This window comes from Psittacula echo, assembly GCF_963264785.1.
Source record: "Psittacula echo genome assembly, chromosome: 21".
NCBI lineage: Eukaryota > Metazoa > Chordata > Aves > Psittaciformes > Psittacidae > Psittacula > Psittacula echo.
Genome location: NC_137757.1, coordinates 42,095 through 69,349, shown reverse-complemented (window position 1 = coordinate 69,349; position 27,255 = coordinate 42,095). Strand labels below are relative to the sequence as shown.

Genomic DNA, 27,255 nt, shown 5'->3' with positions numbered 1-27,255 from the left:
GCCTGGAGAAGAGAAGGCTCCTGAAGGGGAGACCTGAGAGCAGCTCCAGTGCCTAAAGGGGCTGCAGGGAAACTGGAGAGGTGCTTGGGACAAGGGCCTGTAGGGACAGGCCAAGGGGAATGGCTTGAACCTGCCCGAGGGGAGATTGAGATGAGCTCTTAGGCACAAGCCTTTCCCTTCTGCCCTGGTGCGGCCCGGACGTGACGTCAGGCGGCGGCGCGGCGCGGCCTCCCTCACGCCGCGGCTCGGGCTCCTTTGTGCGGCGCGGCCGGGGCGATGCTGTCGGGGGGCAAGAAGGGCGCGGAGGTGGCGGCGGGCGGCGAGGGCGGGCCTGAGGCTCCGGTGCCTCCGCCCGCCGCTGCGGGGGCCCCGGGCTCCTCTGCCGAGAGCGGCGGCGCTGCGGAGCGCACGCCCCGCAAGAAGGAGCCGCCGCGGGCCTCGCCCCCGGGCGGTCTGTCCGAGCCGCCGGCTGCGGGGGCCGCCGCTGCGCCCGGTGCCGAGACCACGGGTATCGCCGAGACCCCCGAGGGCCGCAGGACCAGCCGCCGCAAGCGGGCCAAGGTGCGTGGGGGGTGCGGGGGGAATTAGTGCAGTGTGTGTGGGTTTGCTAAGGGTGTTAATCTCTTTTGGCAGAGCGTCTCCCCATCATCACTTCAGGGTAGCACAGGGTCACCTTACTGTGAATGTCTGTGGGGTGAACTCAGTTGAGGAGGTGTCCAGGTTAAAAACAAACCTAGGGAAAAGCTTAGAGTTTTTCCTTGGACTCAGTTGTTCCCTGAAAGTTGTGTGAGCTCAAGGAGGATGGGGGGCTTCAGAGGGCCTTAGGGCAGAAGCAGTTTGTGTTGGGTTTAAATACCTGTGATAATGTACTTATGGTGCCGTGGGATCATTGAAACTTGCTTCAGAACCTGGGCTCACAAAAGATCCTGGTGGTGCAGCGCTTGCTGGGCAGTGAGAACTGAATGTGCTGGACAAGGAACGTGAGCATCTAAAAGGTGGCTCATGGAGCGTGTTAGTGTTTTACTGAATTCAGGCTTTCCTGTACACGGACTTCCAGTGCTGTTGTGAATTGTGCCCGTTATTGCCCTGTCTTAATGACTGAACTTGGACTGTGACAGACGTGTTGATCTCTTGAAGATACATGAAGAGTTGCTTTGGTCATCACAAGGTGACCTCTAGGATGTTGGAGGGTCACCACTGCTTTCTCTTTGTTTTCCCATGGCTGCATGTTGAGAAGTGTTTTATTCCCTTTCCAACAGGTAGAAATACACAAACTTTCTAACTTGGGGAAAAAAGCCTGGTTTCTGAACCAGTGTGAGATGCACCCAAGGAAATCCGTGTGGGATTTCCTCAGGAAATCTTGTGTACAGGTCTGGTCACCCACGTTTGACAGCTGAATTCAAGCTGGAATATATGGATTGGACATAGGGGTGATTTGTTACCCCTGGGCTTGACAGGGAGGTGAAGAAGGGGGAGAAAGCCAGAGGGGTTGGATGATAATATAACAAATACTGATAAGCTGGGTTCTGTAGGAGCAGGAAGTTCCTATCATTGGACAGTTGGGTATCAAAGACTTTAGTGGAGGTAAAACAGGGAATTTGTTAAGCTGTTGGAAATTTTATCACATGGCAGCTGTAATAAGACAAGGTAACACAGGCCTTTTGAGCTGTAAGCAGTTTTGTTGTTTGCAGCGTTCATTTTAGCAGTGAGACGTAGAGACATCTTCAGCGTGTTTATCCTCTGTGGTGCTTCTTACAGGTGGAGTATAGAGAGATGGACGAGAGTCTTGCAAACCTGTCAGAAGATGAGTATTACTCTGAAGAAGAGAGAAACGCTAAGGCTGAGAAAGAGAAGAAACTGCCACCACCACCTCCACCTGCTCCTGCAGAAGAGGAGAATGAAAGCGAGCCAGAGGAGCCATCTGGTGAGTAGAGAGACCTTCTTCTCCTTCTCTGACACTGCTTACCTGTTCTATTGCCAGAAATTAAGTGGGGTCAGGTGCAGCATCATGAATCGAGTCCGGTTTTGGATGATTTTCTACAGTGTTTTCTTTGCTGGCCCAATATGGGAAGGAGGGGAAATCACAGAAGAGCAGCCTAGTAAAGATGAGAATATGCGTGATTTAACTCCAGATTTAATAAGCCAAACTTCTCATGCTGTATTCTCATTCTCCTTATTGACTTGTCTTTGGAAGCTTATTGACCAGAATGGCCTCTTTGGCATTTAACTGTCACACCTGCTCGTGTACCAACAGTCACTTACTCCTCTGAGAAGTTAGATTTACTGAGGGGATCGCTATGCAGGAGAGTAGATTTAATCTACAGTGATTCCTGTGGCTTTAAAACTATGACTCTGATCTTAAGTTCCGGTTGGATCCTGTTTGCTTAAACTTCAGTGCTTTCCTTATTGCCTTTGGCAGACTTGTCAAGCTTCACTTTTCCTTGGGAAGGTTTTTGGTCAGTCTTGTTCAGGAAGCAGCTGCTTTTGAGGTTTCATGGTGTTAGCAGTACCCTCTCCCTCTGTTGTGTTTCCAGCTACCACCAGTAGCTAGGTCTGGTGTTGATGTGTCACTCTGCTATGTACAAAATCACACTTTGGCGAGGTTTAGCTGTTGCAGAGACTTTCTGAGGTGATGTGTGCACCAGCTGCTTTTAGACAGAAGCTGAAATCTAGTGACTGACCTTTTGATAGTTCATCACTGATGTGGGTAACTGCTAATGTTCAGTTCTGCTGCTCTTATTTGGCTTCTTTTGGCTGGCAGGTTTGAGAATGTAGACAATGTGACTGATGTCGATTTGGGGATACTTACCTTCAGTTTCAGAATATATATTAATAGCCACAGTTGTGTGCTGTCTCTTGGGATTTGGCCCTGTAATCTCTCGTCAGGTGTGGCTGTTGGCTTCTGGCTGGGTGCTGGAATAGTGTAGCTCATCTGCTTGACTGAAACATTTGCAATGAAAATCCTCCGTGCCCCCAGCTGAAGCTGATCTATCAGAAATGGAATTTTGATCTGTGTAATTAAGCAAATATCTTAAGTTTTCAATTTAATTTAGCTCAGACTTTGGGTTTAATCCCTGAGACCTCATATTAACACATTTCTGATGTTCTCAGATGTTTTCTGAGAGAACTCTCAGATACCTCTGCCATTTTGCACCTCTAGGAGTGATTACTGGAATCAGTTTGAGGTATAATCAGTGAAGTGTTTTATCCTGTGAAGGAAGAGATGTGGAAAATAGGTCATGATAGACACATGCTGTTCTATCCATACAACAGTCTGTTAGACAGTTACTCCACAAGCATTCGATTTAGTCATCTAGATACAGCCAACTTGAAAACGGGCTATATCCAGCTGCCTAGAGATAAGGAGATTTCAGGTCATTGTATCCTTTCTCCATTCCCAGAAATGCTGTGATATGCATGAAGCAGTGATGTAGGAAGATGACAGATTTTCCATTGTCATTCCATAGCTAGTCCTGCTGTATTTTTAAAGGATTCTGAAGCCATATACATGGGTGGATCTCTCTGTCTTTATTAATGCAGGTGTCAAAGAGCATCAGGTCATCTCTTGCTGGCTGTTAAAGTGCACTGAGACTTCTAATTCAAACAGCTGTTAGCAGGGAGAGGCATTGGAGCCTGCTGTGTATAGAAGCAGTGTTTGTGATTGAGTTGTTTTTCTCTCTGTTGTTGCTTTGAAGCAAAAAGCAGTGTTCAATAAGAAGTATTAAATAGGACGGTAATTCTAGTGCAGGATTGCATATTGAAAATGCAGCAAAATACAACAAGTTGTTTGTGTATTGCTGTTAATTTATTCTCATTGCAGACCTGAATAATTTCCTTTGTATGTTTAAAGCCTGTAAAAACATCGGTAGTGCAGTAGAGGTGTAAAGCTGTCATGTAACGGGTTATGACCTTTTGTGTTGAAAAGCCTCATTTGCAAACTTAACCATGTAATAGGGACAGTAGCCGGTGTTTCCTTAGTCTGCCCTCACTGCCAGTTTGCAGTAGAAGGAGGTTATTAAATATCACACTTCAGGTGACAGCAAAGTGCTGGTCTTGTTTGGGGTGGGTTCCATTGATGTGTTCAGCTGTGGGAAATTCCAGATGTTTTGGCTCTGCAAATTGTTATAGTCTGGATTTGCAGGATCTGCTGGGTTTTATTGCAGAGCAGTTTGAAAAGGGGTAAGAAGATTTCATGATTAAGGCAATTTCCTTAAAGTGTCTCTCCTCTTTTTAATAGAGAAATATTTTCTGATGGCAAAAAGCTTCCAAACTCACTGTCAGTGCTGAGTGACATTTTTATCCCTTTGGAATTAGTAGCTTGCTGCTTTCATTTTTCTCTTCTAGGGATCTTTCTTGTTTGTCCTTGCCAATGGGATTTTCACTTTTCTGGCCTCCTGAGGATACTCTTTACCAGCTCCTTTTCTTCCTTTTGTCTGTGGGCATCTTGTGTTTCTAGCTGCTGTTTGCAAGAAGCATAAGACTGATCGTGATGCAGATGGACGTCAAGTGAACAGTCAGACTGAGTGCTGCTCTCTCTGTCTTCCATCCAACTTGTCTGTTTTCCTAGTGAAATTCAGTACACAGTTGTAACCATGGGCCACTAGTCTTGATTTTAAGACAGTATGAAGGGGACTCTTCTGTTGCCCTTCTTCCTGCCTGCTCCTCAGCTGTTGTTCTGTTGCCTTGAGACTTCCAACAGATTCTGCTCCTGCACATGTGTTGGGCTGCAGTAACTGGATGTCAGCAGGGATCAGCAGTTCGCTTGCTGCTCTGTTCCTTTGCAGCTGGAACCTGACTTTCTTAGGGGGAAGGAGAGGCAACCTGCACTAGAGACCTTGTTTCCATACTTCTGTGCTCAGACTGGGTAGTGATTAGAGTTGTGTCTGAGCAAGCAGTAATAGTGATGCTTTCTTTTTTGACCTGGTTTAGCTGTTCCTAACAGAAGAGGGGAAAATGCTGATGTCTTCTTGTAAGTAACCTGGGAGCAATTTTGTCCCGTCTCCTCATTGTCAGTACTAATTTAGAGATAAGGAATGCAAGAGGCCGATGTCAGCATCTTTTCAATTTCTTAACTTACAGAAGGCATAAATACAACTTTTCCTACAAATGAATGGCCTAGGCTGGAGATTTTGTTGTGTTAGTCTTTCCCAGAATGGAAGCAGGTCTTGGAATGTTCCCAGCAAAATAAAGTACTTCCAGTGTAGATGAAGTGAGACGTTTTTTCTTGCTGTTCCAGATACATTAGTTCATATAATCCTGATTTTGGGACTTCTGAGGCCTCCGAAAATGCAGTTATTTGTCACGGTCTCTGTTGTGAGTTTCTGAACATGTTACAACATTGCAGATGTTAATCCAGGTTATCAATGTATGAAAACATTTGGTTTGCTTTCTGTGCCTTTGCTTTAGGGGTGAGATTTGTAATTCAGCTGAAATCCAGCTGCAATTGCAGTGTATCCCCTGAGAGCCCCAAATTGCAGCCTGGCAAAATTGGCCACCCAGTTTCAGCCTCTGAAGAGTAATCTTAACAGTTGTGTGTTCAGCCTTAGGTTAGACCTTACTCTTGCCCGTTTGGAGATGACACCTTGAGCAGCTCTGCTCTAGGAAGTGACTGTTCCATTTGCTACCATGACCTCAGCGATTTGTTTCAGTGGGGGTTTGCTTGGACTTGACAAAACACCCAATTTGCTGCCTGTTGGAGTGTTGGTTTGATGGAGCCTTGGTACAGCAGCAGCCAAACAGTGCTGGGCTGTCCCTGTCGCATTCCATGGCTTTCTGCTCTCTGGAAATGACAACAGTAGGCAAATACCTGACTGTGCAAGGATATTGCTTACAAGCTGAACTTGGAGCTAGCATCTCTTGTGACGACGAGCAGTGTGTGGGTGACCTATATTGCCTTTGTTCCTGCAGGTATCTCGGCTGTACTCCATCTCTGTTCCCTGTTGTGTTGTAGTCCTGTCAAGGCTGCTATTTAGGACTTGCATGCAGGCTAAGGTAGTTTTGAGACTTCTCCATATCTTTCAGATGAGTGCTTTGCTTTTTCTCATGTTTCCAGCCCTGAATACGTTGGAAGACTGATGTCTTTCAGTGCTAGGTATTGATCACATTGCATGGATTGATATGTACTTGATTCAGAGGTGGTCTTTGTGTGTTAGAACACTGTTGGTGGATCAAGGGCACTGAAGCCAAAACAAGTGGTCTGAGCCTTTCAAACCCAGTTCTGTCATCAAGCTTCAGGGAAGGGTTTATGGCAGAATACTAAAAAGAGCAGGTTCTTCTGAGAGTAAGAGGCTTTTGGGAATGGTTCAAACTATCCCCTTGTACATGGAGAGACTCAGGACAACCAAGGGCAAGATTGTCAAATTCCTATGGTTGTGACCCATGGAATGTGATGGTACCCACCCACCAGATCTTGGCAGTAAGAAATGTAAACTTATTAATCAAATCCTAGCCATTCATGAAGTTGATCATAAGTATGTAGCCACCAGGAATGCTACATGTTGTGTACTTCTTTATGTCCCATTAAGTCTGGTGTAAAGCGTTCCAGTAACATGGATAACACGTAGAAGACTGCAGAGATTGGTGCCCTGAACCTAGGTTGCAGCAGATGGGATTCTCAGGAAATGGGTTTAGCTGGTTGGTGGAATTTAATACCTACAACGCCAACTGCCGGGCCTTTATGTCCAATATGGTTTAATTTATGGAGTAAGGTCCCTGAGTTCTCCTCTTTCCTTCCACAGGGCAAGCAGGAGGACTTCAAGACGACAATTCTGGAGGGTATGGAGACGGCCAAGCATCAGGTGAGGGTGGTGTTTGATGCTTGCCAATTAGTAACAGGAGCCGCCAGGTTAGGGAGTGATGCTTGCAAGTGCGCACGGGTGCTGTTGTTCAGGACTTAGCCAGAGGTACAGGAGCTGTTTAACAAGTGAGGGATATTTTCAGCTTCAGTTGAGGTCTGTACCGGCTGCAGGGAGGACACTAACCTCTGTTGAAATGCCTCAGGCCGATCTCTCATCCCTCCACTCCTCTCCTTGTTCAGGGAAGTCCAAACGTGCAGAAAGATGTTTCTTACCTGGCCAGTTTCTACCACCCTGAGTGACACCGAAAGGCCTGGGCTCAGCAGAACCTTTCCTCTAATCTGCTGCAGAAGCATAGCCGGGAGTGCCTTTCTGCTCCTTTGTTCTTGTGCTTTTCTCTTTTGAGAGGTTTGTCCTTGAGCCAGTGGTGAGCCCAGGAGATTTATCTGTCAGGGACAGGCATAGTCTGCTTCTCTGTGCACTGGGTTGGGAATTCGCCATTTGGCCTAAGTTCTGGTGCTGGCAGCATGCACTTACTGCTCAGTTCCCACAATGGGTGTCTTTACTCCTAAGTGCTTTGAGTGCAAGGGAAAATCTTCCTCCAGCTCTGCCACTTCTGCTCCCACTTGAGGATTGAGGGTTCGGGTTTTAAGCAAAGGAGCTGAAGGATCCAGAACCTATTCTGTACCTCCAGGTTGCTCTTTTTGAAGCAAATATAACCTCAGGGTACTCATCTGAGAGGGCATCCTTGCTGTTCTAAGTAAAGAAGTTATGGTTTGGGTCTTACCACTTGCACGGGATTTCTGACTCTTACAGATTATGGGCTCAAGGATGCATTGCCTGCTTTGTTTTTAGGCAGGCACTGGCTGTTTGGCAATCGTGCATGTTTTGCATTTGATATATATGCTGAGGGTGTGCTTTAACAATTGTCTGATTCAGCAGGCAGGTAACTTCCCTTCAGAGTGCTTTTAATCTGCAAATGTTTCAGTCCATAAATGAGCAGCATCTCTCAAGATTCCTCATGTGGGGAAGAAGATAATCAAAACTTCAGCACGTTGGTGGCTGATGCTGGGTGTCAGGAAATGGCAGTGTGTGCACAAATGTGTGTCGAGAGATGAGCATCCAGGAATTCAGCCTAGGCTGACCTATCCCTTCAGTCATGAAACAGTTGCCTGCCCCAAGGCCAGTTCTGAACTGGTGCTGCCTCTGATGTGTTGCCTTTGTGAAACACAAGCAGTAAGGATGTGGGATGGGGAGGATGTAACCACTCTGAAATGGATTTCACTTGGACTTGTGTAGTTGCAGAAGTAAATTCAGGGACATCCAGGTTTTGGAAGATCTTCTGATGGTTGGGCCAAAGGAAGTGAAGTGTTTGCTGGGTTTGGGTATTGCATAGACGTGTGGCCCTAAAAAACCCCAAACCAGCAATCCCTTCCCCGAGCTTGGAGTTATTTCCAGGGCTGTTCAGGGCACCAGTTTCTCTGGCCCTTAATGGACATATCTGAGTTTCCCGATAGTTGACCACTGCGCCACAGGCGATGGTCTTTAGCAGATGTCAGGAGAAGCACACACAGGCACAGTTTTATGGAGTTCATTGTTTCACACATGCATCCGTATGTAGATGTGGGCACAGTTGGTCCAGTGTTAGGCTGAAGGACAACAGAAGGGCTGGGGGATGTTTATCACTGGAGAAGCTGGAGTTCCAGCAGAGCTACGGGTTTCTATTCCATCGCTGCATATTGGTGTCAAGAATTGATGTGGTGTGTCAACTTCTCCTATTATTAATTCCATTGTACTTTCTTGCAGTGCTCTGTTGCCTCTGGTACTAATTTCCTGTTGTTGTAAAATTCCTGTAAACGATCACAGACTGATTTCTTTCCCTTGAGCCATCATGCAGTTAGGTCTTACCTTTGCTTATGAATGAATTGTGGGGTTTTAGCTTTACCATTTCCTTCCTTACATTCTTTTCTTCACCTTCGGGATGTAAAAACGCTTGGAAGTTAAGGGTGTGTGTGCCTGCACCAGAGATGAAAGAAGAGAAGTTTTCTCCCCAATACAGCCACATGTGTACCTCTGCACATGAACCTCCAACTTGCAAACAGTTGTCTTGGTTAGTATCATAAACTGCAAGCTTGTATGGTCTTTGACATTGTTAGAATCTTTTGGAACAGTTCCAGTCTCAGTGGATGATCCTGATCTTAGTGCATTACCTGTGTGGTTTTTCCTCTTGGGATACTGGTTTCTATCTTTCCAGGTTGAATGTCCTCTCCTCTGTCTGTCCCGATCTTAAGACACTTCCTAGGACATAAGAGTTTATCTTGTTCTTGCTACATTTCCCATCTCAGTATTGCATTTGGCTCACTGTGCCTGCAAGATTTGCTTTCTGCACTTGTGCTGTAACACTTTATGCAGCTGTCTCTTGGTTTGTTACTTTAGAGTATGTTTTATATATAGTATAACATTCAGATGAGATTGAGAAATGTAGGGTCCATAACTGTGTTATTGCTTCATTGCCAGTGTTTGAATTGATAGAAGTGCAGGTACCTTTATGGATGGAGTCTTTCCACAGATAAAATGTCTCCTGTATATGTTCAGCGTTGGTCTTTGCCATGTGGAGCAGCGCTAGGGGAGGGAGCACGGGAAAAGCATGGATAGGATTGTTTGTCATTGCCCTGCTTGTGGGGAATATGGCAAATGTGGAAAAGGAGGGGTCAAGATGGGTTCCTGCAGGTTGAGGAGTTCAGTGCAGGTGAAACCTTGAGAAGCAGCTGAGGGCTGCAGGCGTTGTGCTTGTGTCTCACAGATCTTTTGGCTTTGAGCAGGCTCCAAAATGTTTTTCATATTCTGGTAGAAACTGGAAACCATGCAAACGAAGGACAGATTCTAAAGCAGTTTTATTGATAGTGTATTACAGAGGTGTTGTATTTGATACATGTTTTATTGATATGTGCCCAGCCCTCTTTATTTCTCAGGCTGTTGGCCGGGGTTTTTGCTTGTTTGCGGTACAGTTTGTTCATTAACCCTGGCTGGTGCCTGTAATTCAAAGAACTGTTCACTTGGGAATCTGCTTGTCTTGCAGAAGTAAAGGACTAAATGAAAGCATGACATGAAACTGGCCCCATATCACATCATGGCTGGATGCGCTGGCTAGGGAGGGTAGTGTAAAAGCACTTACCTAGCAGTTCCTTTTGCAGTGCCTGGAGACACCTTGTCTTTTTGTTGTAGGTGTGGAGGGTGCAGCTTTCCAGAGTAGACTTCCACACGACCGCATGACATCTCAAGAAGCTGCCTGCTTCCCTGATATAATCAGTGGGCCACAGCAGACCCAGAAGGTGTTTCTGTACATCAGGAACCGCACTGTAAGTTTATTGTAAAAGTATTGATGGCAGAAGGGTCGGACATTTGGGTACCTTGCAAGGGCTGTTTGGCAGTTACCATGTCTAACAGTCGGGAGATTTCCTTGCGTTTGAGATGGTGGGGGTTCATTTCTGCGATTGCGTCATGCTCCGAGTGTCTAAGGAAGGTGTTATCCAGTTCTTGATTGAGGCAGTGCTGTGAGGCAGCATAAAGAGTCTTTAGTACATTTCCAGTGTCCAAAACATGGTCGTAACAACCATCAAAGCGACGTGATTCAGCTACTACAGCTTTTAAAAGGTAAGCAAACAGCTGGTGCAAGAGATCAGCCTAAGCTGAGATCACTAGGTCAATAGATCTCAGCTTAAAGAAGTGTCTGTAGAATACTTTAAGATAATAATCACATGCATTGTTGCTTAGAGTAAGTCCCACCTCTAAGCCTGTATTTTCGTGCTTTGCTCAGCATTCAGTTGCTGTAGTGCTGAGCTATTAAGCCAGTCTTGTGGCTTATTCTCACAACAGAACAGTTCCTTTACCAGCTTTGACTTCATGAAAGAAGCTGTATCCTTGAAGAAAGGAATCTCTGCTTCTGACTGTTTGTAGCATTTCTGCCTAATTCAAAACTTCACACAAGGTAAAACACAGAAGGAAGGGGCAATATTCAAATAATTCACAGGGGAGTTCATTCACTTGAGTTCAGGCCAGCACCTGAAGGTTAAACCAAAACAAAACTCAGACAGTGGCAATTGTGTTTTGCAGGTGATGTTTTTAAACAGTGTCAATACTTTTGGGTTCTTTAGCACAAAAATGGGGTTCAAAGCAAGAAGTGTCTTGAAAATTGCTTTGTTACCATAGTTAAGAGAGAAAACACCTTCTTGCCTTCAGTTTTTTTATAGACTTAAGATGATCAGGGGCATCACAGGGTATTAATTGTGGTATCACCCAGTGCTCAATAACTTAAAAGATTTATGTGAAATTCAGGCATAGTGGACATCATCTTGCTAAGAATGTGACTTCTGCTATTCCTGTGAAATCTCCCTCGAGGTAATCCAAGTTGTAACTTTTGGGAAGTCATGAGATACCACGTTCTGGTCTGGTTTTATGTAATGGGGGGGAAGCTTGGAAAACAGCATGCTCATATGTATAGTGAGTGAGTAATCCTTTTCCAAACACATCAGAAGCAGAGAAGCCTTCCACTGAAACTGATAAGTGGCTGGGATTTGCAGGGCTGTCCTGGAAGAGCTGTGTTGCTGCTCTTTGGTCCTTATTCACTATGGAGGAACTTAGAGATGTTCCTAAGCAGGAATCCCTTTCTGTGAAAGACTCGTGAAAGGATCTCCTCCCGTCAGGATAGCAGAGGTTATAGAAAAGTGGATGAAGCAAATGGTAATACAAACCCAGTGCTCAGCAGGGCTCTGGGAGAGCTGTGAACTGCAGTGTGCATCCTCTTACTTACAGCTGGCTCAGTGTCAAGGGATTTGAGAATATGGAAGAGGGCGTGAAGACAGAGAGTTCCTGGAGGTTAGAGGAGTTAGACTAGTCAGTCTGATCTTTCCAATTTGCCTGGTAACAAATGGAATCAAGAATTGAATGACTCACCTGGTAAGTAAAAATGTAGTTTGGAAGGCTCACAGTAGCTTTTCTGAAGGGAAGTCATCTTTTACAACCCATCCGAGTTCTTCAGAGGACTCGTAAGGAAGCGACCAAAGGAGATCCACTTCATTTGATCCCCCCACCCCAGAACACCCAACCAGCCAAGGGGGAGGGGAAGGGGAGCAAACCACAAAACATTAAAAGCTGTTGCTAGATTGCTGTTGGTTAAAGCATATCATGACCATTTACAAAGCAGAATGTAGGCTGACTGATCTGTTGGGGCAGGCAGGGCAGTTGGGGTTTGAAGCTTTTAAATCTTCTAAGGCCTGCCCTGTGCTGCGTATTTGTAGAGGGGCTGACAGGGGGTGGAACCAGATCATCTTTAAGGTCCCTTCCAACCCAGACCAGTCTGGGATTCTGTGATAATTAATATTACACAGGCAGCTCTTCCTGCTTGGTCTTTGAACTGTAGCTGTTCTCTATGTATATGTGGGCAGCAGAGCCCATGGTAGTGTCTTGTGTCGGTGAAGGTGGAGCAGGTGATTCTGGCACTTCCATTTTGTAGCTTTTGTTCTGTGTGTGTGTGTTTTGTCGGATGTGTGATGAGGAGATTGCTGACTTGATGTGTTTCCACTTAGTGAACTGGTGTAGGGAGTGCAAATGGACTCTATTGCACCGTAAAATACACCGGAAGGCAAAGTTCAGTGTGGGTTGGATAGCACTGCCAGAGTGTGACTTGTTAGAGGGTTTCATCTAACAACATTTGGGAACACACAGAAAACACCTCTTTTGTGTTACTTAATGTGTCTTATTGTTTGTTTAAATACAGCTGCAGCTCTGGTTGGACAACCCAAAGATTCAGTTGACATTTGAGGCAACTATCCAACAATTAGAAGCACCTTATAATAGTAAGTCAAGTCTTTTACTGCCAAAACCGTGCTGTGTGTATCATTGCTGTTGGTTTTCAGTTTTGGTTGGCTAAAAGCTGCTTAAAATCAAGAGGGATTTCAGGTGGGTCCTTTTGTTAGTGGAGCTCATGTCAAGAATGGACCATTGCAATGTGCTCATGGTTCAGGTTTGTCAGAGTTCATTTGTCTGATAAAGAAATACATCCTTAGCATAATTCAGAAAAAGCTGGTAACAAAGTGGGTTGGTCCAGAAGTTCCATGAGAGTGAATTCCCATAGAGCTTGTAAAGCTTGCTACAGCTTCATGGTGCTTTGCAGCTGTGAGGTTTGCTTAATCACAAGGTTTCTGGGAGCCATTAAGAAATTGCATAAAACTTGAATGGCCATGATGAAAGAAGGTAGTAAAAGGGAGGCACTTTATGCAGAGGAATGTAGTGATAGGACAAGGGGAATGGTTTTAAACTGTCAAAGCAGAGATTTAGCTTAGACATTAGGAAGTTCTTCCCTGTGAGGGTGCTGAGGCACTGGCACAGGGTGCCCAGAGAAGCTGTGGCTGCCCCATCCCTGGCAGTGTTCAAGGCCAGGTTGGACACAGGGGCTTGGAGCAAGCTGCTCCAGTGGAAGGGGTCCCTGCCTGTGGCAGGGGTTGGAGCTGGATGAGCCTTAAGGTCCCTTCCAACCCAGCCCATTCTGTGCCTCTATGAAAAGAGCTCCTGCTTGCACGTGTAGGCCATTCTAACCTTCTCATAAAAGCTCCCAATAAACTGGAAAAGGTGAGGGAGCCATAAAGAAGTAATTAAAGAAGAAAACAGTTCTGAAATGAGTGCAGATACACTGTCAAGTATTGCGAAATAATGAATTATCGTGTTTATGAAAACAAGCATGAGAGCTCAGTGCTCCAGTAATGGGTTGGTTTAATGGTGGTAAATCTCACTACAGTTCTGCATAAGGATCTCCAGATTTCTGCAGTCAGTTTTAGGAAAGGTGTGCTTCTGCACTAGAGAAATAGAAGCATTTCATGTCCTATACATGTCCTGTGCAGCGTTTCAGGAAGGATTCAAAGCTACAGGGTAGCATAAAACCAGGTTGTGGCTTCCCGAAAACTCCTCAGCCTTTCTCAAGAGGATGGATTGTTGGGTAGGGCAGCTGGGGAGCAGGAAGGGCTGTGTTCAGGGTGGTTTTGCTGGCTTGCTGCTGTGATCTGTTTGCTTGTGAAGATGCTCTCAGTGCTGAACATCCAGAATGACTGTGAAACATTCCCATTTTGCAGGTGATACGGTGCTCGTTCACAGAGTCCACAGCTACCTGGAGCGGCACGGGCTCATCAACTTCGGGATCTACAAGAGAGTGAAGCCCCTTCCAAGTAAGGAACCTGAAAATGGTTTTGGTTCATTGTTCGGTGATTCTCAAGCCAAAGTTTTGAGGCTTTTTTTTCTTTTAGGGTAGTCATTGCTGAGGAAATTAAAAAATGCTGGCAGTGCATTTGGCTCTAGGGGTTCATGGGTTTTATTTGGACCTGGAGGAGCTGTTCCTTCAAGTAGATCACTTTGAGAAGGAAAACATTTGCAGATCTTTGGTAGATAATTCAGGAGCTGTCACTGTTGAATGAGTTATCTGTGTTCCTCATTTGAGGAACAAAAGACACAAACACAATCCTGTACTTGCATCTCTTCTGTGAAATACAATGCAATAATGAATAAGAATTAGGTTTTCTTCATACATTAATTCTTCAGAAGTATTTTTCCTCCTGTTTTCTTCCTTGCCACAGATGCAGTATTGCTATATTTTTCTTGTACCTGTCTCATCAAGGAGGACTGTGAAGTGTTTTACTGTTACCATGTTATGCACAAAATTACTTCCATTTTCTTTTCTGTGGCTGTTTGTTTTGTTAAAGAGTTTGTCAGAACCGATGAGAGGGAAGCTGCTTTTTGTTCTTGGTGTCTCTTTAAATGCAACTTCAATGAGACTGCTTGCAGTGTTGTAATAAAGCACATGCAGAGCCTGTCGCTTACTTTTCCCTCTCCTTAGCCAAGAAGACTGGAAAGGTGATCATCATCGGGTCTGGAGTCTCTGGGTTGGCAGCAGCTCGCCAGCTGCTGAGTTTTGGGATGGATGTCACAGTTCTGGAAGCCAGGGTATGAACTTCTGTGCTCTTTCACTTCTATATAGAAACTTAACCAATAACCACATTGAGGCCTAGTCCCAGGTAGCCCAGCAGCATGCCCAAGATGGGCAAGCTTGTGTATAGTTACAGGCAGCCGGAGGTACTGCTGAGTGCTAAACCTGTCTCACTGGGAAACAGTCCTGTCTGTCCTCGCTGGGAACTGGCTAATACTTTCTCAGGGGTGGACTGTATCGCCAAGTGCTTGTGTTATCAGCTTATACCAGTAACAGGTTGGAATCATCTTTCTTTCATGGTTAGGAACCGATGCTTCCCTGGAAAGCAGAATGCAAGTCTGTACTTGAGGAAGTTGCCCATTAAATAGAATCATTGTTTGGGATTCCCATACAGTGTCAGGCAGGATATTGTTTTATACCTTCTAAATCTACATGAATTCTTTCCTTACTTATTACTGTGTGCTTACAGAGGCTTTAAGTTTTATAGAGAGCTACATTTTGTGGTGTATGAAAAATCGGAGTTTATCAGATGTTTTACTTCCTGACTTCATTTTGTTCATCATTTACTTCTGATACTTTCCTAGCACAGCCTGAAACAATCTGCTTAGGTTAGAGTAATGTTTCAGGCTCTTCAGTTTGCTCGCTGCTGCTCTTGTTGCTGGGGAGCATGGGGGGGTTCTGGGCTCAAGTGCACACTGAAGCTGGGTCAGGGGGAGCTTCTCATCAACCAAGACCCACAAGTCCTCCTTATTCAGTTTAAAGTGGTGGGAAGTCACTTGTATGTGTCAAGCATCTGAAGCTTCTTCCTGCTGCTGAACTGGGCTGTTGATTCATGGTTATCTTGATTGGTAGCTGGCCCTTCTGTGGAGAACAGATAGGAATAATTGCCTGATGGGTTTTCTTACCCTAAAATTTAGTTTCCATCAGCACAGTTGAATAATTTCCTATAGAGCTATTGGATTTGGGTAGGAAGTTGGAGGAGGAAATCTAGTATGTAACTTAATCTATTTGTGGACAGTGAGGGGTTGGTTGTGGAATCCCAGTAGATCCTACTGTAGATGTGGCTGCATCTGGCCAAATCTATTTTTATTTCCTTTTTTCTTTTTTTGTTAATGCAACTCAAACTTTTTATTCCATAACGTGGATGAACTAAGACCAAGCGTTCATTTGCAGAGGTTCTTGGCAGAGCGTACCTTTTATTTATTGGCCCTTTGGGTAGGAGAATCCTTACCCCATGCCGTGGAGAAGTACCAGTGATTATATTTGAGATGCGTTGCTGAATGTTCCTGGAGGTTTAATCTATTGTGCTTTTGAAAGGACCGAGTAGGAGGAAGAGTTGCGACCTTCCGCAAAGGGAACTACGTTGCTGACCTGGGAGCAATGGTGGTGACAGGACTTGGTGAGTGGGAAGGCAAATTGTGGGACAAGATGTTACAACTGTGAAACCTTTTGCTATTTCCTTTCATGGCCAAAAGAATTGGGTGGTTTTAACTATCAAAAGTAGATATTTTTGTCCAACCTCTTTGGCAGTTGGCATTTCTCATCAGTGAATGTTCAGAACAGATGGCAGCCCTCACTGAAAACTGTGGTTTGTGTTGGTGATGTAGCTGTCGTTGGTCACTGAAGTCGCAGAGGTGCTTCTCATGTCAGACTGTCGCAGATCCATTCTCTTACAGTTTCCTTGTGCTTAGTGGAATTCTTTGCTCTTTCTTTGGCATGATGCCCTTCTGTGTGTCTGTTCCTTTGCCCACTTCCTTTATGGTGGTGTCTGTGCTGGCTTCACTGCACTTGCTGAGCAGCTCTTTCTAAAGCTGCTTTACCCAGCTGCCAATGGCCTCTGACTGAATTTCTTGGTAACTCTCTTAGCTGTTCCCTTGGATCTTCCAAAGTATCAGCTGAAATTGAGCATGGATTTCTTACTTCGTTGCAGACGAACTTTGCAGGAGTACTCTGTTAACTCTGCACAATGTTTTCCAGGAGGAAATCCCATGGCTGTGGTCAGCAAACAGGTGAATATGGAACTGGCTAAGATCAAACAGAAATGCCCACTTTATGAAGCAAATGGACAAGCTGTAAGTCTGATGCTGTTTTCATTAACCTTTTAGAACAGGAATAGTATCTCAAGTGTGTTTGTTACCAGGGTATTGGCCTAGCAGGAAATAGCTTCCAGGAAGAGGGGGAGGGAGTAATGAAAATGTGTCCCCTTCTTCAGGTGGTATAGGAATATTCCAGCATATCTGCACCTATTCTAGAACCAGTTCTTTCCACGTGAGTTTTTGACTGAGTTTCAGATGCTTTGTGGAATCTAAGTTCCTGTTTGTTCTTTGTAAATTCCTGACTGTTTTTCCTTAGACAATTGTCTGCTGTGCTGGCACTCCAGCTTCTGTTGGTGTTGCTGCTCCTTTTCCCTGAAATAGGCTTGTTCTGGCTGTTCTGCTTATGTTTTATGTTTTAAAAACCTGATTAACCAGTGTTATCTGGTTGAATGCACGCAACAGTTCAGCACTGATATACTAGAGTTGGGATTCACAAGCCTAAATAGCCTCTATAGTGTTAAGGAGTGCAGTTAGAGATAGAAGTGGTATGTTCTAGTTCAGTGCTGAATCTCACACATGTATTGACTGGAAGCATTCCTGCCTCCCGAATCTTAAATTATGGTACTTAGCATAACTTCTTTCAGAAGACAGATGAGGATACTTGGCTTCTTGCTAAAGGCGTGAGAAAGTGATCCTTGGCACAAATCTGGTGTGATCTGTCACCTGCATCTTTTCCTGCTGCATCTGAGTGAATAGGGTGAATATAATGAATTCAGGGAAAGCCACCAAGGCATTGGTAGACAGTTCTAACAGTCAGTCTGCTCTTATGTTGGGAAGCTTCTTCCATCATCCTAGAAAAGCTGGATTGGTAGTTCTTAGCCATGCTCACCAATCCAAAGGATAAGTTACTTCACTGAGCTGTGCCAGGCCTTCTAAAGCCTTGTGATTGCATAGAGCTGTCCTACCATCAGAGCAGTCTTTTGTCCCATTGGCCAGTTTCTGGAGCTTTGATGGACACACATTCCAGTAAGGAAATCTTTGTGTGCGCATAAGTTGGTTGTCGTTGTGATTTACCAGCTCTTATTGTAGCTCTTTGGCCAGACATCCTGGCAGAGTGACCTTGTGTTGAACAGACCTTGGTGTTTGACTGAGAGAGCAAAGAGTATTAAATTCCTTAGCTATGTTTTTGTTGTGCTCTTGAAGTGTCACTAGGTCAGGGCATGTGGCACCTTTTCTTTGAGTACTGCTCTACGAATTTATCTGTACCCTGGCTTTTTCATTGCTCTGATTTGGGAAGTGGTGGTGGCTTGAGTTTGTGAAATCAGACTGCATTTAGACTGCAGTAAAGAAGGTAACCTGTGTCCCTGCTCTGGGTGCTTTTAAAGTTTCTACTTCTCAATTGCCTCGTCTCTGAGGCTCTGAGCTTTCAGGATCTCTCTTTTTCCTTTTTGCTATTAATTTCGTATTCAGAAGAAGGTCTGTTCTTTTGACCCCCAGGTTCCAAAAGAGAAAGATGAAATGGTGGAGCAAGAATTTAATCGTCTGCTGGAAGCCACATCCTACCTCAGTCATCAGCTGGATTTTAATGTTCTCAATAATAAGCCTGTCTCCCTAGGTCAGGCTCTGGAGGTTGTCATACAGTGAGTGACTTCCCTCTTCATGGTAGACTTTCCTATTCTGTGGAGGATGTTTCTAAAGATACCTGAGACTCATGATGTTCCTAGGATAAGCATTACCCACTTATACAGCCGTTTGGTCTTTGCTGGGTTTTTGTGTGTGTGTTGTGTGTGGTGTTCATTGAAACAAGATAACATTGAAACAAGATGGTTAAAGGAGCAAACATCTTTTCTTGAAAGCTTCTGAAAATCACTACAGTAACCGATGGATTGTTGACGTAGATATCTGAATTGGAGTACAGACATCCCAGTTATGCTAGTTGAGAGCTATTAGTATTTGTATTTGCCTTTTAGTAATAGTAGGTAGCTCCAGACTCAAGTAGCTCTTATTTACAGAAACCTGTATTAATTGTCTAATCACCATAGGAGTATTTACTAAAATACCCCATGATGAGCTTTTACTGCATTACAGTAATTAGGTTGTGATAATGAGTTTTGTCAATTTTGCAAGGATTTTGTGCTGAACTGACTCTCTCTTCTCCCGTTTTCCAGGCTGCAGGAGAAGCATGTGAAGGATGAGCAGATTGAACACTGGAAAAAAATTGTGAAAACACAGGAGGAATTGAAAGACCTTCTCAACAAGGTTAGGTGGTGACATTTAGAACAAGAGGAGAGCGTTGTGTTCCTCAGAAACTGGCAAAATGGGCAAAAACTTCATGGAAAACCTCAGAAGGTTGCCACGGATGCTGTTCTTAAAGATCTTTTCATTTAAGCCTTGCCTAGAAGCACTTCTGACAAAGGACTCTGTTTTTGAGGAGGGGCACGTAAGCGATTAGGCAGGAGACTGTAAAACATGAAATATGGGAAAAGAAAGGGAGAGGTTGGACATAAGCAGAGCTGTGCGATAGCTTCCTGTAGAGATGTTGATAATGACTGAGGCTTTTGGGGGGAGTATTTTAAATAACTTTCTTTACCACAGATCTGATTTGTAGTGTAGAAACGGTGGTTTAGGTCTATTTGCAGTGGAATAGGCAGTGGTAGATGGCATCTTCACTGTTCCATGAAAGTTTCTCAAATTAAACTTGTCTGAGGTCAGCTCTCATATCTTAAGTTATTTACAACATACTTTGAAAGAAATCAGTGATGTTGGGGTTCAGCTATGTTGGTTTGGGGTTGGTGCTGTTTATTACAGAATTGCGTATAAGTAACAGTTGGTAAAACCAGGACATCTCTTTGGTGTAATGGCATAGCTTGAGATGAATATCCATTTTACACAGTCACTTGCACCGAATCTACTTTTCTTTTTCTTCCTCCCTCTTCCTACTCCACCTGAAAAAGATGGTCAATTTGAAAGAGAAGATTAAAGAGCTTCATCAGCAGTATAAGGAAGCATCAGAGGTGAAGCCACCTCGAGATATTACAGCAGAGTTCCTTGTGAAAAGCAAACACAGAGATCTGACTGCACTTTGCAAGGTAAGGGGTGATGTACATAGAGCACTCAAGTCAGTGGTTCCTGAGGGCTTCAGCAGCCAGATAAAATTAGCCAGTATAAACGTTAGCACATTGTCTGGAAATAAAATCTGAATCTGAAGAGAGATGTTCTTTCCCTAAGAAAAAGGTGGTTTCCTGAATAAAAGACTTCTTTCTATCTAAAGATTACAATTTAAAGAGCTCTATCTTGACAAGCAGAGTTATTCCCCCACTCAGTGTGTAGCTGGGTGTAGAACTGTGCTTTAAAAATGAAACCTTAAACCCTGTTTTTTCTATAATAGTGAAAGACACCTTGCTAACCCGAGTCAGTTAGAACCAAGGATCATTTGTCAGCTACTTGTTCAACAGATGATACATACAGTGTGTTTGTGTATATGTAAGTAGTAGCTCTTCTACTTTGTCATCAACAAAGAGCTTTGTGCTCTTATTGCCATTATTGGACACTCCAAATGGCTCTGCCTTGAAGGGCATGATTGTTGTCTTTATTCCTAGTTCTACTAATGTGTTTTAAAATAAGAGAAAAAAAACCTGAAAGAAGCTTCAGTTATATCATGTCTTTGCCTTTTGCGTGACTGCTGCTGCTTTGGAAATCTCTGCATTCTGTATTAACTATGCTCTTTTAAGAAAGAAAGAAGACTAGGAATAACGTTCTGTGGAATATGGAAAAAGCTCTCAGTACCACAGGAACCCTTAATATGCCAGAACTGTAATGGACCTTCGTGTGCTTCAGATCTGAGTGTTTTAATTCCAGAAATATTAACATACTGATCTTTCCTGCAGTGTGGCATGAACTTCTGTATATTCAGAGAAGGGCAAAATATGCTGGATTAAATGTTAAAGAAAATAGCTTGATTTAGATTCCTAAAGCCATTAATCTTCCACTGATTTCTCTTGAGATTTGCTCTAGTCTGATGCTACATGATGTCTTTAAGGCCTTTTACATGAAAACTGTTTTTGATGTTAGCTTTTAATCTTCTTAGGAGTATGATGAATTGGCAGAAACACAAGGAAAACTGGAGGAGAAGTTACAAGAGCTTGAAGCCAATCCTCCAAGGTAAAGATACAGACCAGAAAAAGAAATACTTGGAAAGCAGGTTTTTTACTGCTTTTCTGTAGAAACTGCTGAGTTTCAAAACTGCAATGGTTTGCTTTCTTTTAATTATGATAACTCAAGGGATTAGGAAGGTACAAACGTGAAGTTTGAGCTCCTGCAGCTTTAGACCTCCTTTTCCTTGCTTTCGTAGGTGACTTGGATAAAAAGGTGGTTCTTAGCTAGGCTGCATTTCAGTAAAATCCTGACTGTAACCAGTGCCTTTGAGATTGGAAATCCCTGTCAATAATGGTAGCATGCCAGTCCTGCCTGGTTTGGCAGAATATTGTTGTTTTGTGCTCTGTGTGACTACACTCAGGTTTAGTCGTTGTCTTATATATGGTACTTAAGCCATTATTTATATAATAAATATATATTATATAATTAATATATATTATATATTATGTAATTAATATTATTATATATATTATATAATAAATAAAAAGGGATTTTACTGTGAGTGTCCCTGCTCATGGCAGGGGGGTTGGAACTAGATGATCTTAAGGTCCTTTCCAACCTTAACTGTTCTATGAGTCTATGAACCTCACATGAGACCATGTAGCCCAAGGCTCTGTCCTGCCTGGCCTTGAGCACTGCCAGGGATGGAGCATTTATCACTTCTCTGGGCACCCTGTGCCAGCGCCTCAGCACCCTCACAGTAAAGAACTTCTTCCTTATATCTAATCTGAACTTCCCCTGTTAAAGTTTAGACCCATTCGCCCTTGTCCTATGTAACTATTTTTATCTCTGAAGTTAAGTTTCTGCCTTCACTGAAAATACTTTACATGAACTCTGCTTTGAAATGTGACTTTGCTGGGTTTGATGTTCAGCTTTCACGAAGGAGACTCACATGTCTGAAACAGCAAACTGAATGGCTTTGTGTTATGTTTGGGCTTTCTCCCAGTGATGTTTATCTGTCATCAAGAGACAGGCAAATACTCGACTGGCATTTTGCAAACCTAGAATTTGCCAATGCTACACCCCTGTCTACGCTTTCCCTGAAGCACTGGGACCAGGTAACTAATTCATGTATTCATTCTCCAGTACACTGAGAACTTAAACTGTGTTTATTTCATTGCATGGAAGCTTCTCGATGGTAACAGTTTCTAAACCCTTAAAGTGCTCTCTGCTTTTATGCAGATACTGAGCTCTTACATGGTGATCGTTTGCTGATGAAATTCCAAGCAGCTTTTTGTTAGTGCCAGAAAAGCCTCCCTCTAATAACACTGTCTACTGGAAGTTCCCGTACTGTTTCTTGACTAATAAACAGAATTCAAATCTATTCAACTCACTTTTTGGGGAGGGAGAGGGAGTTTTGGGGAAAAAAAAAAATGCCTTTGTTCAGATTTGCTGATTATTTTCTATTGAATTATGCGATTTCATTATAAATCCAGGCTTTCTGTACATTTCTGTTTTAGGATGATGACTTTGAGTTCACAGGCAGTCACTTGACTGTGAGGAATGGCTATTCCTGTGTGCCTGTAGCCTTAGCAGAAGGCTTGGATATTAAACTGAACACAGCAGTTCGCCAGGTTCGCTACACAGCATCAGGTAAAGCAAACCCCTCTGGAAAGCTGCTCTGAGGGGCCGTGCTCATTGAAATGAGATTTCAGTGCTTCCAGAAGCAGATGTGAAAACTGATCTCTTAAAACCCCTCCCATTTATATTTGGGTTGGATAAATCACATCGGTGATCATAATGAATTATGAGGAAACTCTTAGAGATATATTGATCTTCAGTGGGGTTTGCTCGTTTCTGTGGCTGGTTCAGCATGGTGCTTTTCAGTTACATTTGCTGATTCACGCTTTCACATTCAGGCTCCCATTTCTTTATTCAATGATTGAAATGTTTGGAGTAAGAGGTCTTGAACTGCTTTAAGACTTGGTGCCCCGGGATCTGGTATTAGAAGTATAAGTGAATGTCACACGAATTCAGACAACTGGAAGGACTGTATCTTTTTGTTGTTCTTCTAAACATTGGGCTTGGGAACCTGTCAGCTGGGAGATCAACTCAATGAGAGGCTCACAGCCTACTTGCTATTTGTTCATGCATATATTTAACTATATTTAACTGGCCTAGATGAACCTTTAGGCTTATCCCAGTATGGCCATTTTCCGACGCTGTGTAAATTACACTTTCTGGAAGTGAGCTTTGTGGTCTGTAACATTCAGTAAAAGTAAAGTAATTGTTAGTGTAAAGCTCTCTCCATAAATGAAATGTTTTCTGATGTGGATATGTCTTTATGGGAGTTTCTCTAATTTTTAATCCCATGCTCTTGCCTGCTGGCCTATGAAATGATTGTTTTCTCTCCCCTCTCCAGGTTGTGAAGTGATAGCTGTAAATACCCGATCTACGAGCCAGACTTTCATTTACAAATGTGATGCTGTGCTGTGTACTCTTCCCTTGGGAGTGCTGAAGCAGCAGCCTCCAGCAGTACAGTTTGTGCCACCTCTGCCTGAGTGGAAAACTTCGGCAGTTCAGCGTATGGGATTTGGCAACCTTAACAAGGTGACTTGGTCACTGAGGGAGCTGCAGCAGGGCAGGGGATGCTCAGGAGGAGGCTGGCTCAGTCTGTGTGCTGTAGCTCTTGCTAACCAGCAAATCTGTAACCTGCAAGAGCACACTAACCTGTGGAAGGCAGTACTTTTTCTCTGCACTCCTCCTAATTCCTGATTCTTTTTGTTTCTAGGTTGTGTTGTGTTTTGATCGTGTCTTCTGGGATCCGAGCGTCAATTTGTTTGGTCATGTTGGTAGCACTACTGCAAGCAGAGGAGAACTTTTCCTGTTTTGGAACCTGTACAAAGGTAGCTGTGGTGCATCTCTACTCTTGCCAGTGTCTTATTTGTGAGTTTCAGGTCTAGAAAAGAGCACTTTTTGAAATGCTGTTGGTGTTCACATATGGGTATGATAAGAAAACAGTATTTGTAGGAGGACAAGGGGAAGTATTGAACATGCAGGTTTCAGTGGGGCAGGCTTTGCTATAACTCTTTTCCCCTTGCTGAGCGTTACCATTCCAGCTTGATGAGCTGCAGGGCCATCCATATTGTTGAGATGCAGTGGAAATGCAAGCTGTGGTGTCTCCAGTGGATGAGCTTGTTTCCTGTTTTGAGCAGCAAAGCAGCTTTGAGTGGACTGTGAGCCTCAGACTGACAGATAACTTCAGAACTCCTCGCTGTTAAATGCTTAAGCAGGCAAAAGGTGTTGCCCTGCCTGTTTCTGCAGCTGGACTTTGCCATTGGTAGTTTTGTTTTCCCTGCAGCCGGTGTCTGCCACAAATTGTCAGAAGATGCTTTCAGTAAGCATGCTGGGTTTGTATCATACTAAGAGCAAAGCCGTGTGTACAGTGAGCACTGTTAAATGAGTTCTTTTTCCTGCAGATGGCTGTTTCAAGTACCAGAGGGCAGGCCAGGTTTTTCTTTTAAGTGGGGAAAATGGCTGTGCAAAGAAGGTGCCCTTCCAGGGTATTTGTTAAAATCTCTGTATTGTAGGGTAATTGTTAAAATGTTTGGTAAGACTTGACTGGAGAAATACACGTAATGAGCCTTGGATAACAAGGCTGTTTGTGTGTCTGCTTTTGTGGCTTTAAGATGTCTCAGTTACATACTTAACATGTAGTATTGGGGTTTTGGTTTATATAGAAAGACCATCTGTCATACAAAGGTTCTGCTACTAGATTCATCTGTATTTCTGTAGCCATAGCATTTTGGGCAGGAACTATTTAAACCGAACAGATTGAACAATCCAGAAAACAAAGCCAGAAGCAAAACCCCTAGAAATATCACAGCACATCCTGTATTAGCTCTGTGGGAGTTCTTTGAAGGTCTTATGTTGGCAGAGAACTGGTCTCTGAGAAGTATTTAAAGATGGGTGGGTGAATGAAGTGGAACTCGGATGAGCAGACTGCATGTGCTTGTATGGCTGTGGGTGACCTGTTGTAGTGCAGACAGGAATCCTCCCAGTGGTTTCAGTCTGTTTGAGGTAATGACTGTTGAGAACCTGCAGCCTCAGGAGCACTGCATGTGCTGGGGCAGCTGGCCTGTGCTGTTGGTGCCTCCTGCTCCACTGTGCTGTTGGATTATTGAAGTCTCTTTCAGGCCGAGGCCTGTTCAAGTCCAACTTGTCAGATTAAAATGATTGATGTCAGTGATTCTGTTGTGTTTCCTCTCTCCTTCCCCGCACCCCAGCACCAATTCTGTTGGCCTTGGTAGCAGGAGAAGCAGCAGGAATCATGGAAAACATCAGCGATGATGTCATTGTTGGACGGTGTCTTGCCATCCTCAAAGGCATCTTTGGGAGCAGCGCTGTGCCTCAGGTCAGTACAGACAACATCTTCAGGTACCTCCTCCACGTTTGAGAGTGTGCTGTGTTCTATAGGTACTGCCCCGTGTGTGTTGTGAGAAGAGGTGGTTTGTAGGTTTGGGGGGGTGTTGTTTGGGGGGGTGTTGTTTGGGGCTGTGTTTTGTCTGGGTTGTGGGTCGGGTTGAGTTGGGTTGGGGTTTTTTTGACTCCAGCTTTTCCAGACTGTCAAATACTTCAGTTCATTTTCTCCCTTTTACATTCCTGGGGTTACAGCTGAGCTGTCCATGGCTGGTGACAGCGCTGCTTGGGTACTCGCTGCCATGGTCTGCACCTTCTCTAAAGTACAGTGAAGCTTTTGACCAGTGAACTCCACAAGAAACTGGTCTGGCTGGAAAAGAACTGAAGGGGAGGAAGGGAGTAAGCAGAAGCTGTGTGCAGGAGGTTCTCATGATATGATGCAAAGGGTTGAGGTGTTGATACCAAAGACAAGTTATTTACCTTAGGATGCATATTCTCATGGAATACAAACTTGGAGCCACCATTAATGTTAGCCTGAGGGCTTCGTGTCCTTTATTCTTGCAGTTTGTGTAGTTTGTGTTTTGCAAGATCTGTAGACCTTGCCCTGTGACAGCAACTGAAGTTCCTGTCTTGTCTCAGCCTAAGGAAACGGTGGTGTCCCGCTGGCGCGCTGACCCCTGGGCCCGGGGCTCCTACTCCTATGTAGCAGCCGGCTCTTCTGGCAATGACTATGATTTGATGGCTCAGCCAATTACTCCAGGACCAGCCATTCCAGGTGCTCCGCAGGTGAGAGCTGTCTCTGTTTTCCTCAGTAAGACCTCAACCAGGGGGATTTCTCTAAGTGCTTCACATCCATATCTAAGCACAGGTTTAGGTTACCTGCATCTTTTGATGATGATTAGAACCTGTAAAGTGATTCAGTTTTCCATCCATGATTTCTGCCTGCCCAGGTTTGGTGTAATTTCTTTACTAGATAAAGGTTTGTTTTACTCCAAGTCATTTTGGTAATATCTGAACAGAGTATTATAATACCATGCATTTATTGTGTTCATACTCCATATTTATGTTGTCCATCACCATATTTAAGTGAGTTGTAGTGATTTGAAAGAGGGTCAAGGCCAGCGTGAGAGGAACAGGAACCAAAAGGTGTCTTCCAGACTGGAAGTGAACCCAATGAGGCATTACGTCATCCCCAGTTCACTTTGAAAGGATGAGGTTTTGAAAGCAGTAGCCATTCTGATAGCACCAGCAGAGAAAGATGTGCAGCCTTGGCTTTATTTAGGTTCTTTTTCTAGTGATATAAATCATTAATAAACGTAGCTATGGATAAAATTATTCTCTGCAGCCTATAATAGATCAAGTTTTTCTCCTTTGTTTTATCTGGAGGACTTCTAACATTCTTCTCAAAGTCTGTTTGCTGCAGAATCTGGAGGAACATGAGCAGGCCTTAACAGCGGTGTTTGTTCTCTGCTTCCCCAGCCTATTCCTCGCCTGTTTTTTGCGGGAGAACACACAATTCGCAACTACCCCGCCACTGTTCATGGTGCTCTGCTGAGCGGACTGAGAGAAGCCGGGCGCATTGCAGACCAGTTTCTTGGGGCCATGTACACTTTGCCTCGCCAGCCTACGCCGGGGGTCCCCCCACAACAAGCTGCCAGCATGTAAGGAAAGTAGAAGGTATCACAAGAGGAGGGACAAGACCCCAGTGCTGCCGCTGGGGACTCTCTGGGATGAAGACACTCACATAGCCTGTAGCAGTGTCTGCAGCAACATCTCAGCCAGGAATTACTGTGAAACACTTCCATTAGAATGGCCTTACAAAAACGTTTGGCTTGGCAGAGTCTCTTGGAGCTCTTTGAAGTGTCAGTGCACACAATTCTGTGCTACCAGGCTGGTCGGGGGCTTTGTTTGACTCTGTAAATACTTTCTGAAAGTCAAG

The 27,255-nt window shown here is 44.2% G+C and overlaps 1 protein-coding gene across 1 annotated transcript; it reads left to right on the top strand.

Moving 5' to 3' along the window:
* The first annotated feature begins 228 nt into the window (after window positions 1–228).
* Window positions 229–27,255, top strand: LOC308228725 (lysine-specific histone demethylase 1A-like). Its single transcript, XM_080632232.1, has 20 exons — window positions 229–561; window positions 1,759–1,924; window positions 6,738–6,797; window positions 10,020–10,153; window positions 12,571–12,649; window positions 13,919–14,011; window positions 14,677–14,783; window positions 16,084–16,165; window positions 16,744–16,838; window positions 18,300–18,442; window positions 18,971–19,061; window positions 19,757–19,891; window positions 20,890–20,963; window positions 21,904–22,015; window positions 22,418–22,550; window positions 23,320–23,507; window positions 23,689–23,803; window positions 25,184–25,311; window positions 25,956–26,102; window positions 26,796–27,255. The coding sequence occupies exons 1-20, from the start codon at window positions 277–279 to the stop codon at window positions 26,979–26,981; spliced, it is 2,553 nt and encodes an 850-aa protein (XP_080488358.1). The 5' UTR covers window positions 229–276; the 3' UTR covers window positions 26,982–27,255.

Bases quoted from the DNA above. Each gene is read 5' to 3' on its own strand.
- LOC308228725 (XM_080632232.1), top strand. From the start codon at position 277: ATGCTGTCGGGGGGCAAGAAGGGCGCGGAGGTGGCGGCGGGCGGCGAG. The intron at 12,650-13,918 runs GTAAGTCAAGTC...CCCATTTTGCAG, and splicing joins ATTAGAAGCACCTTATAATA to GTGATACGGTGCTCGTTCAC. The intron at 18,443-18,970 runs GTGAGTGACTTC...CCCGTTTTCCAG, and splicing joins GCTCTGGAGGTTGTCATACA to GCTGCAGGAGAAGCATGTGA.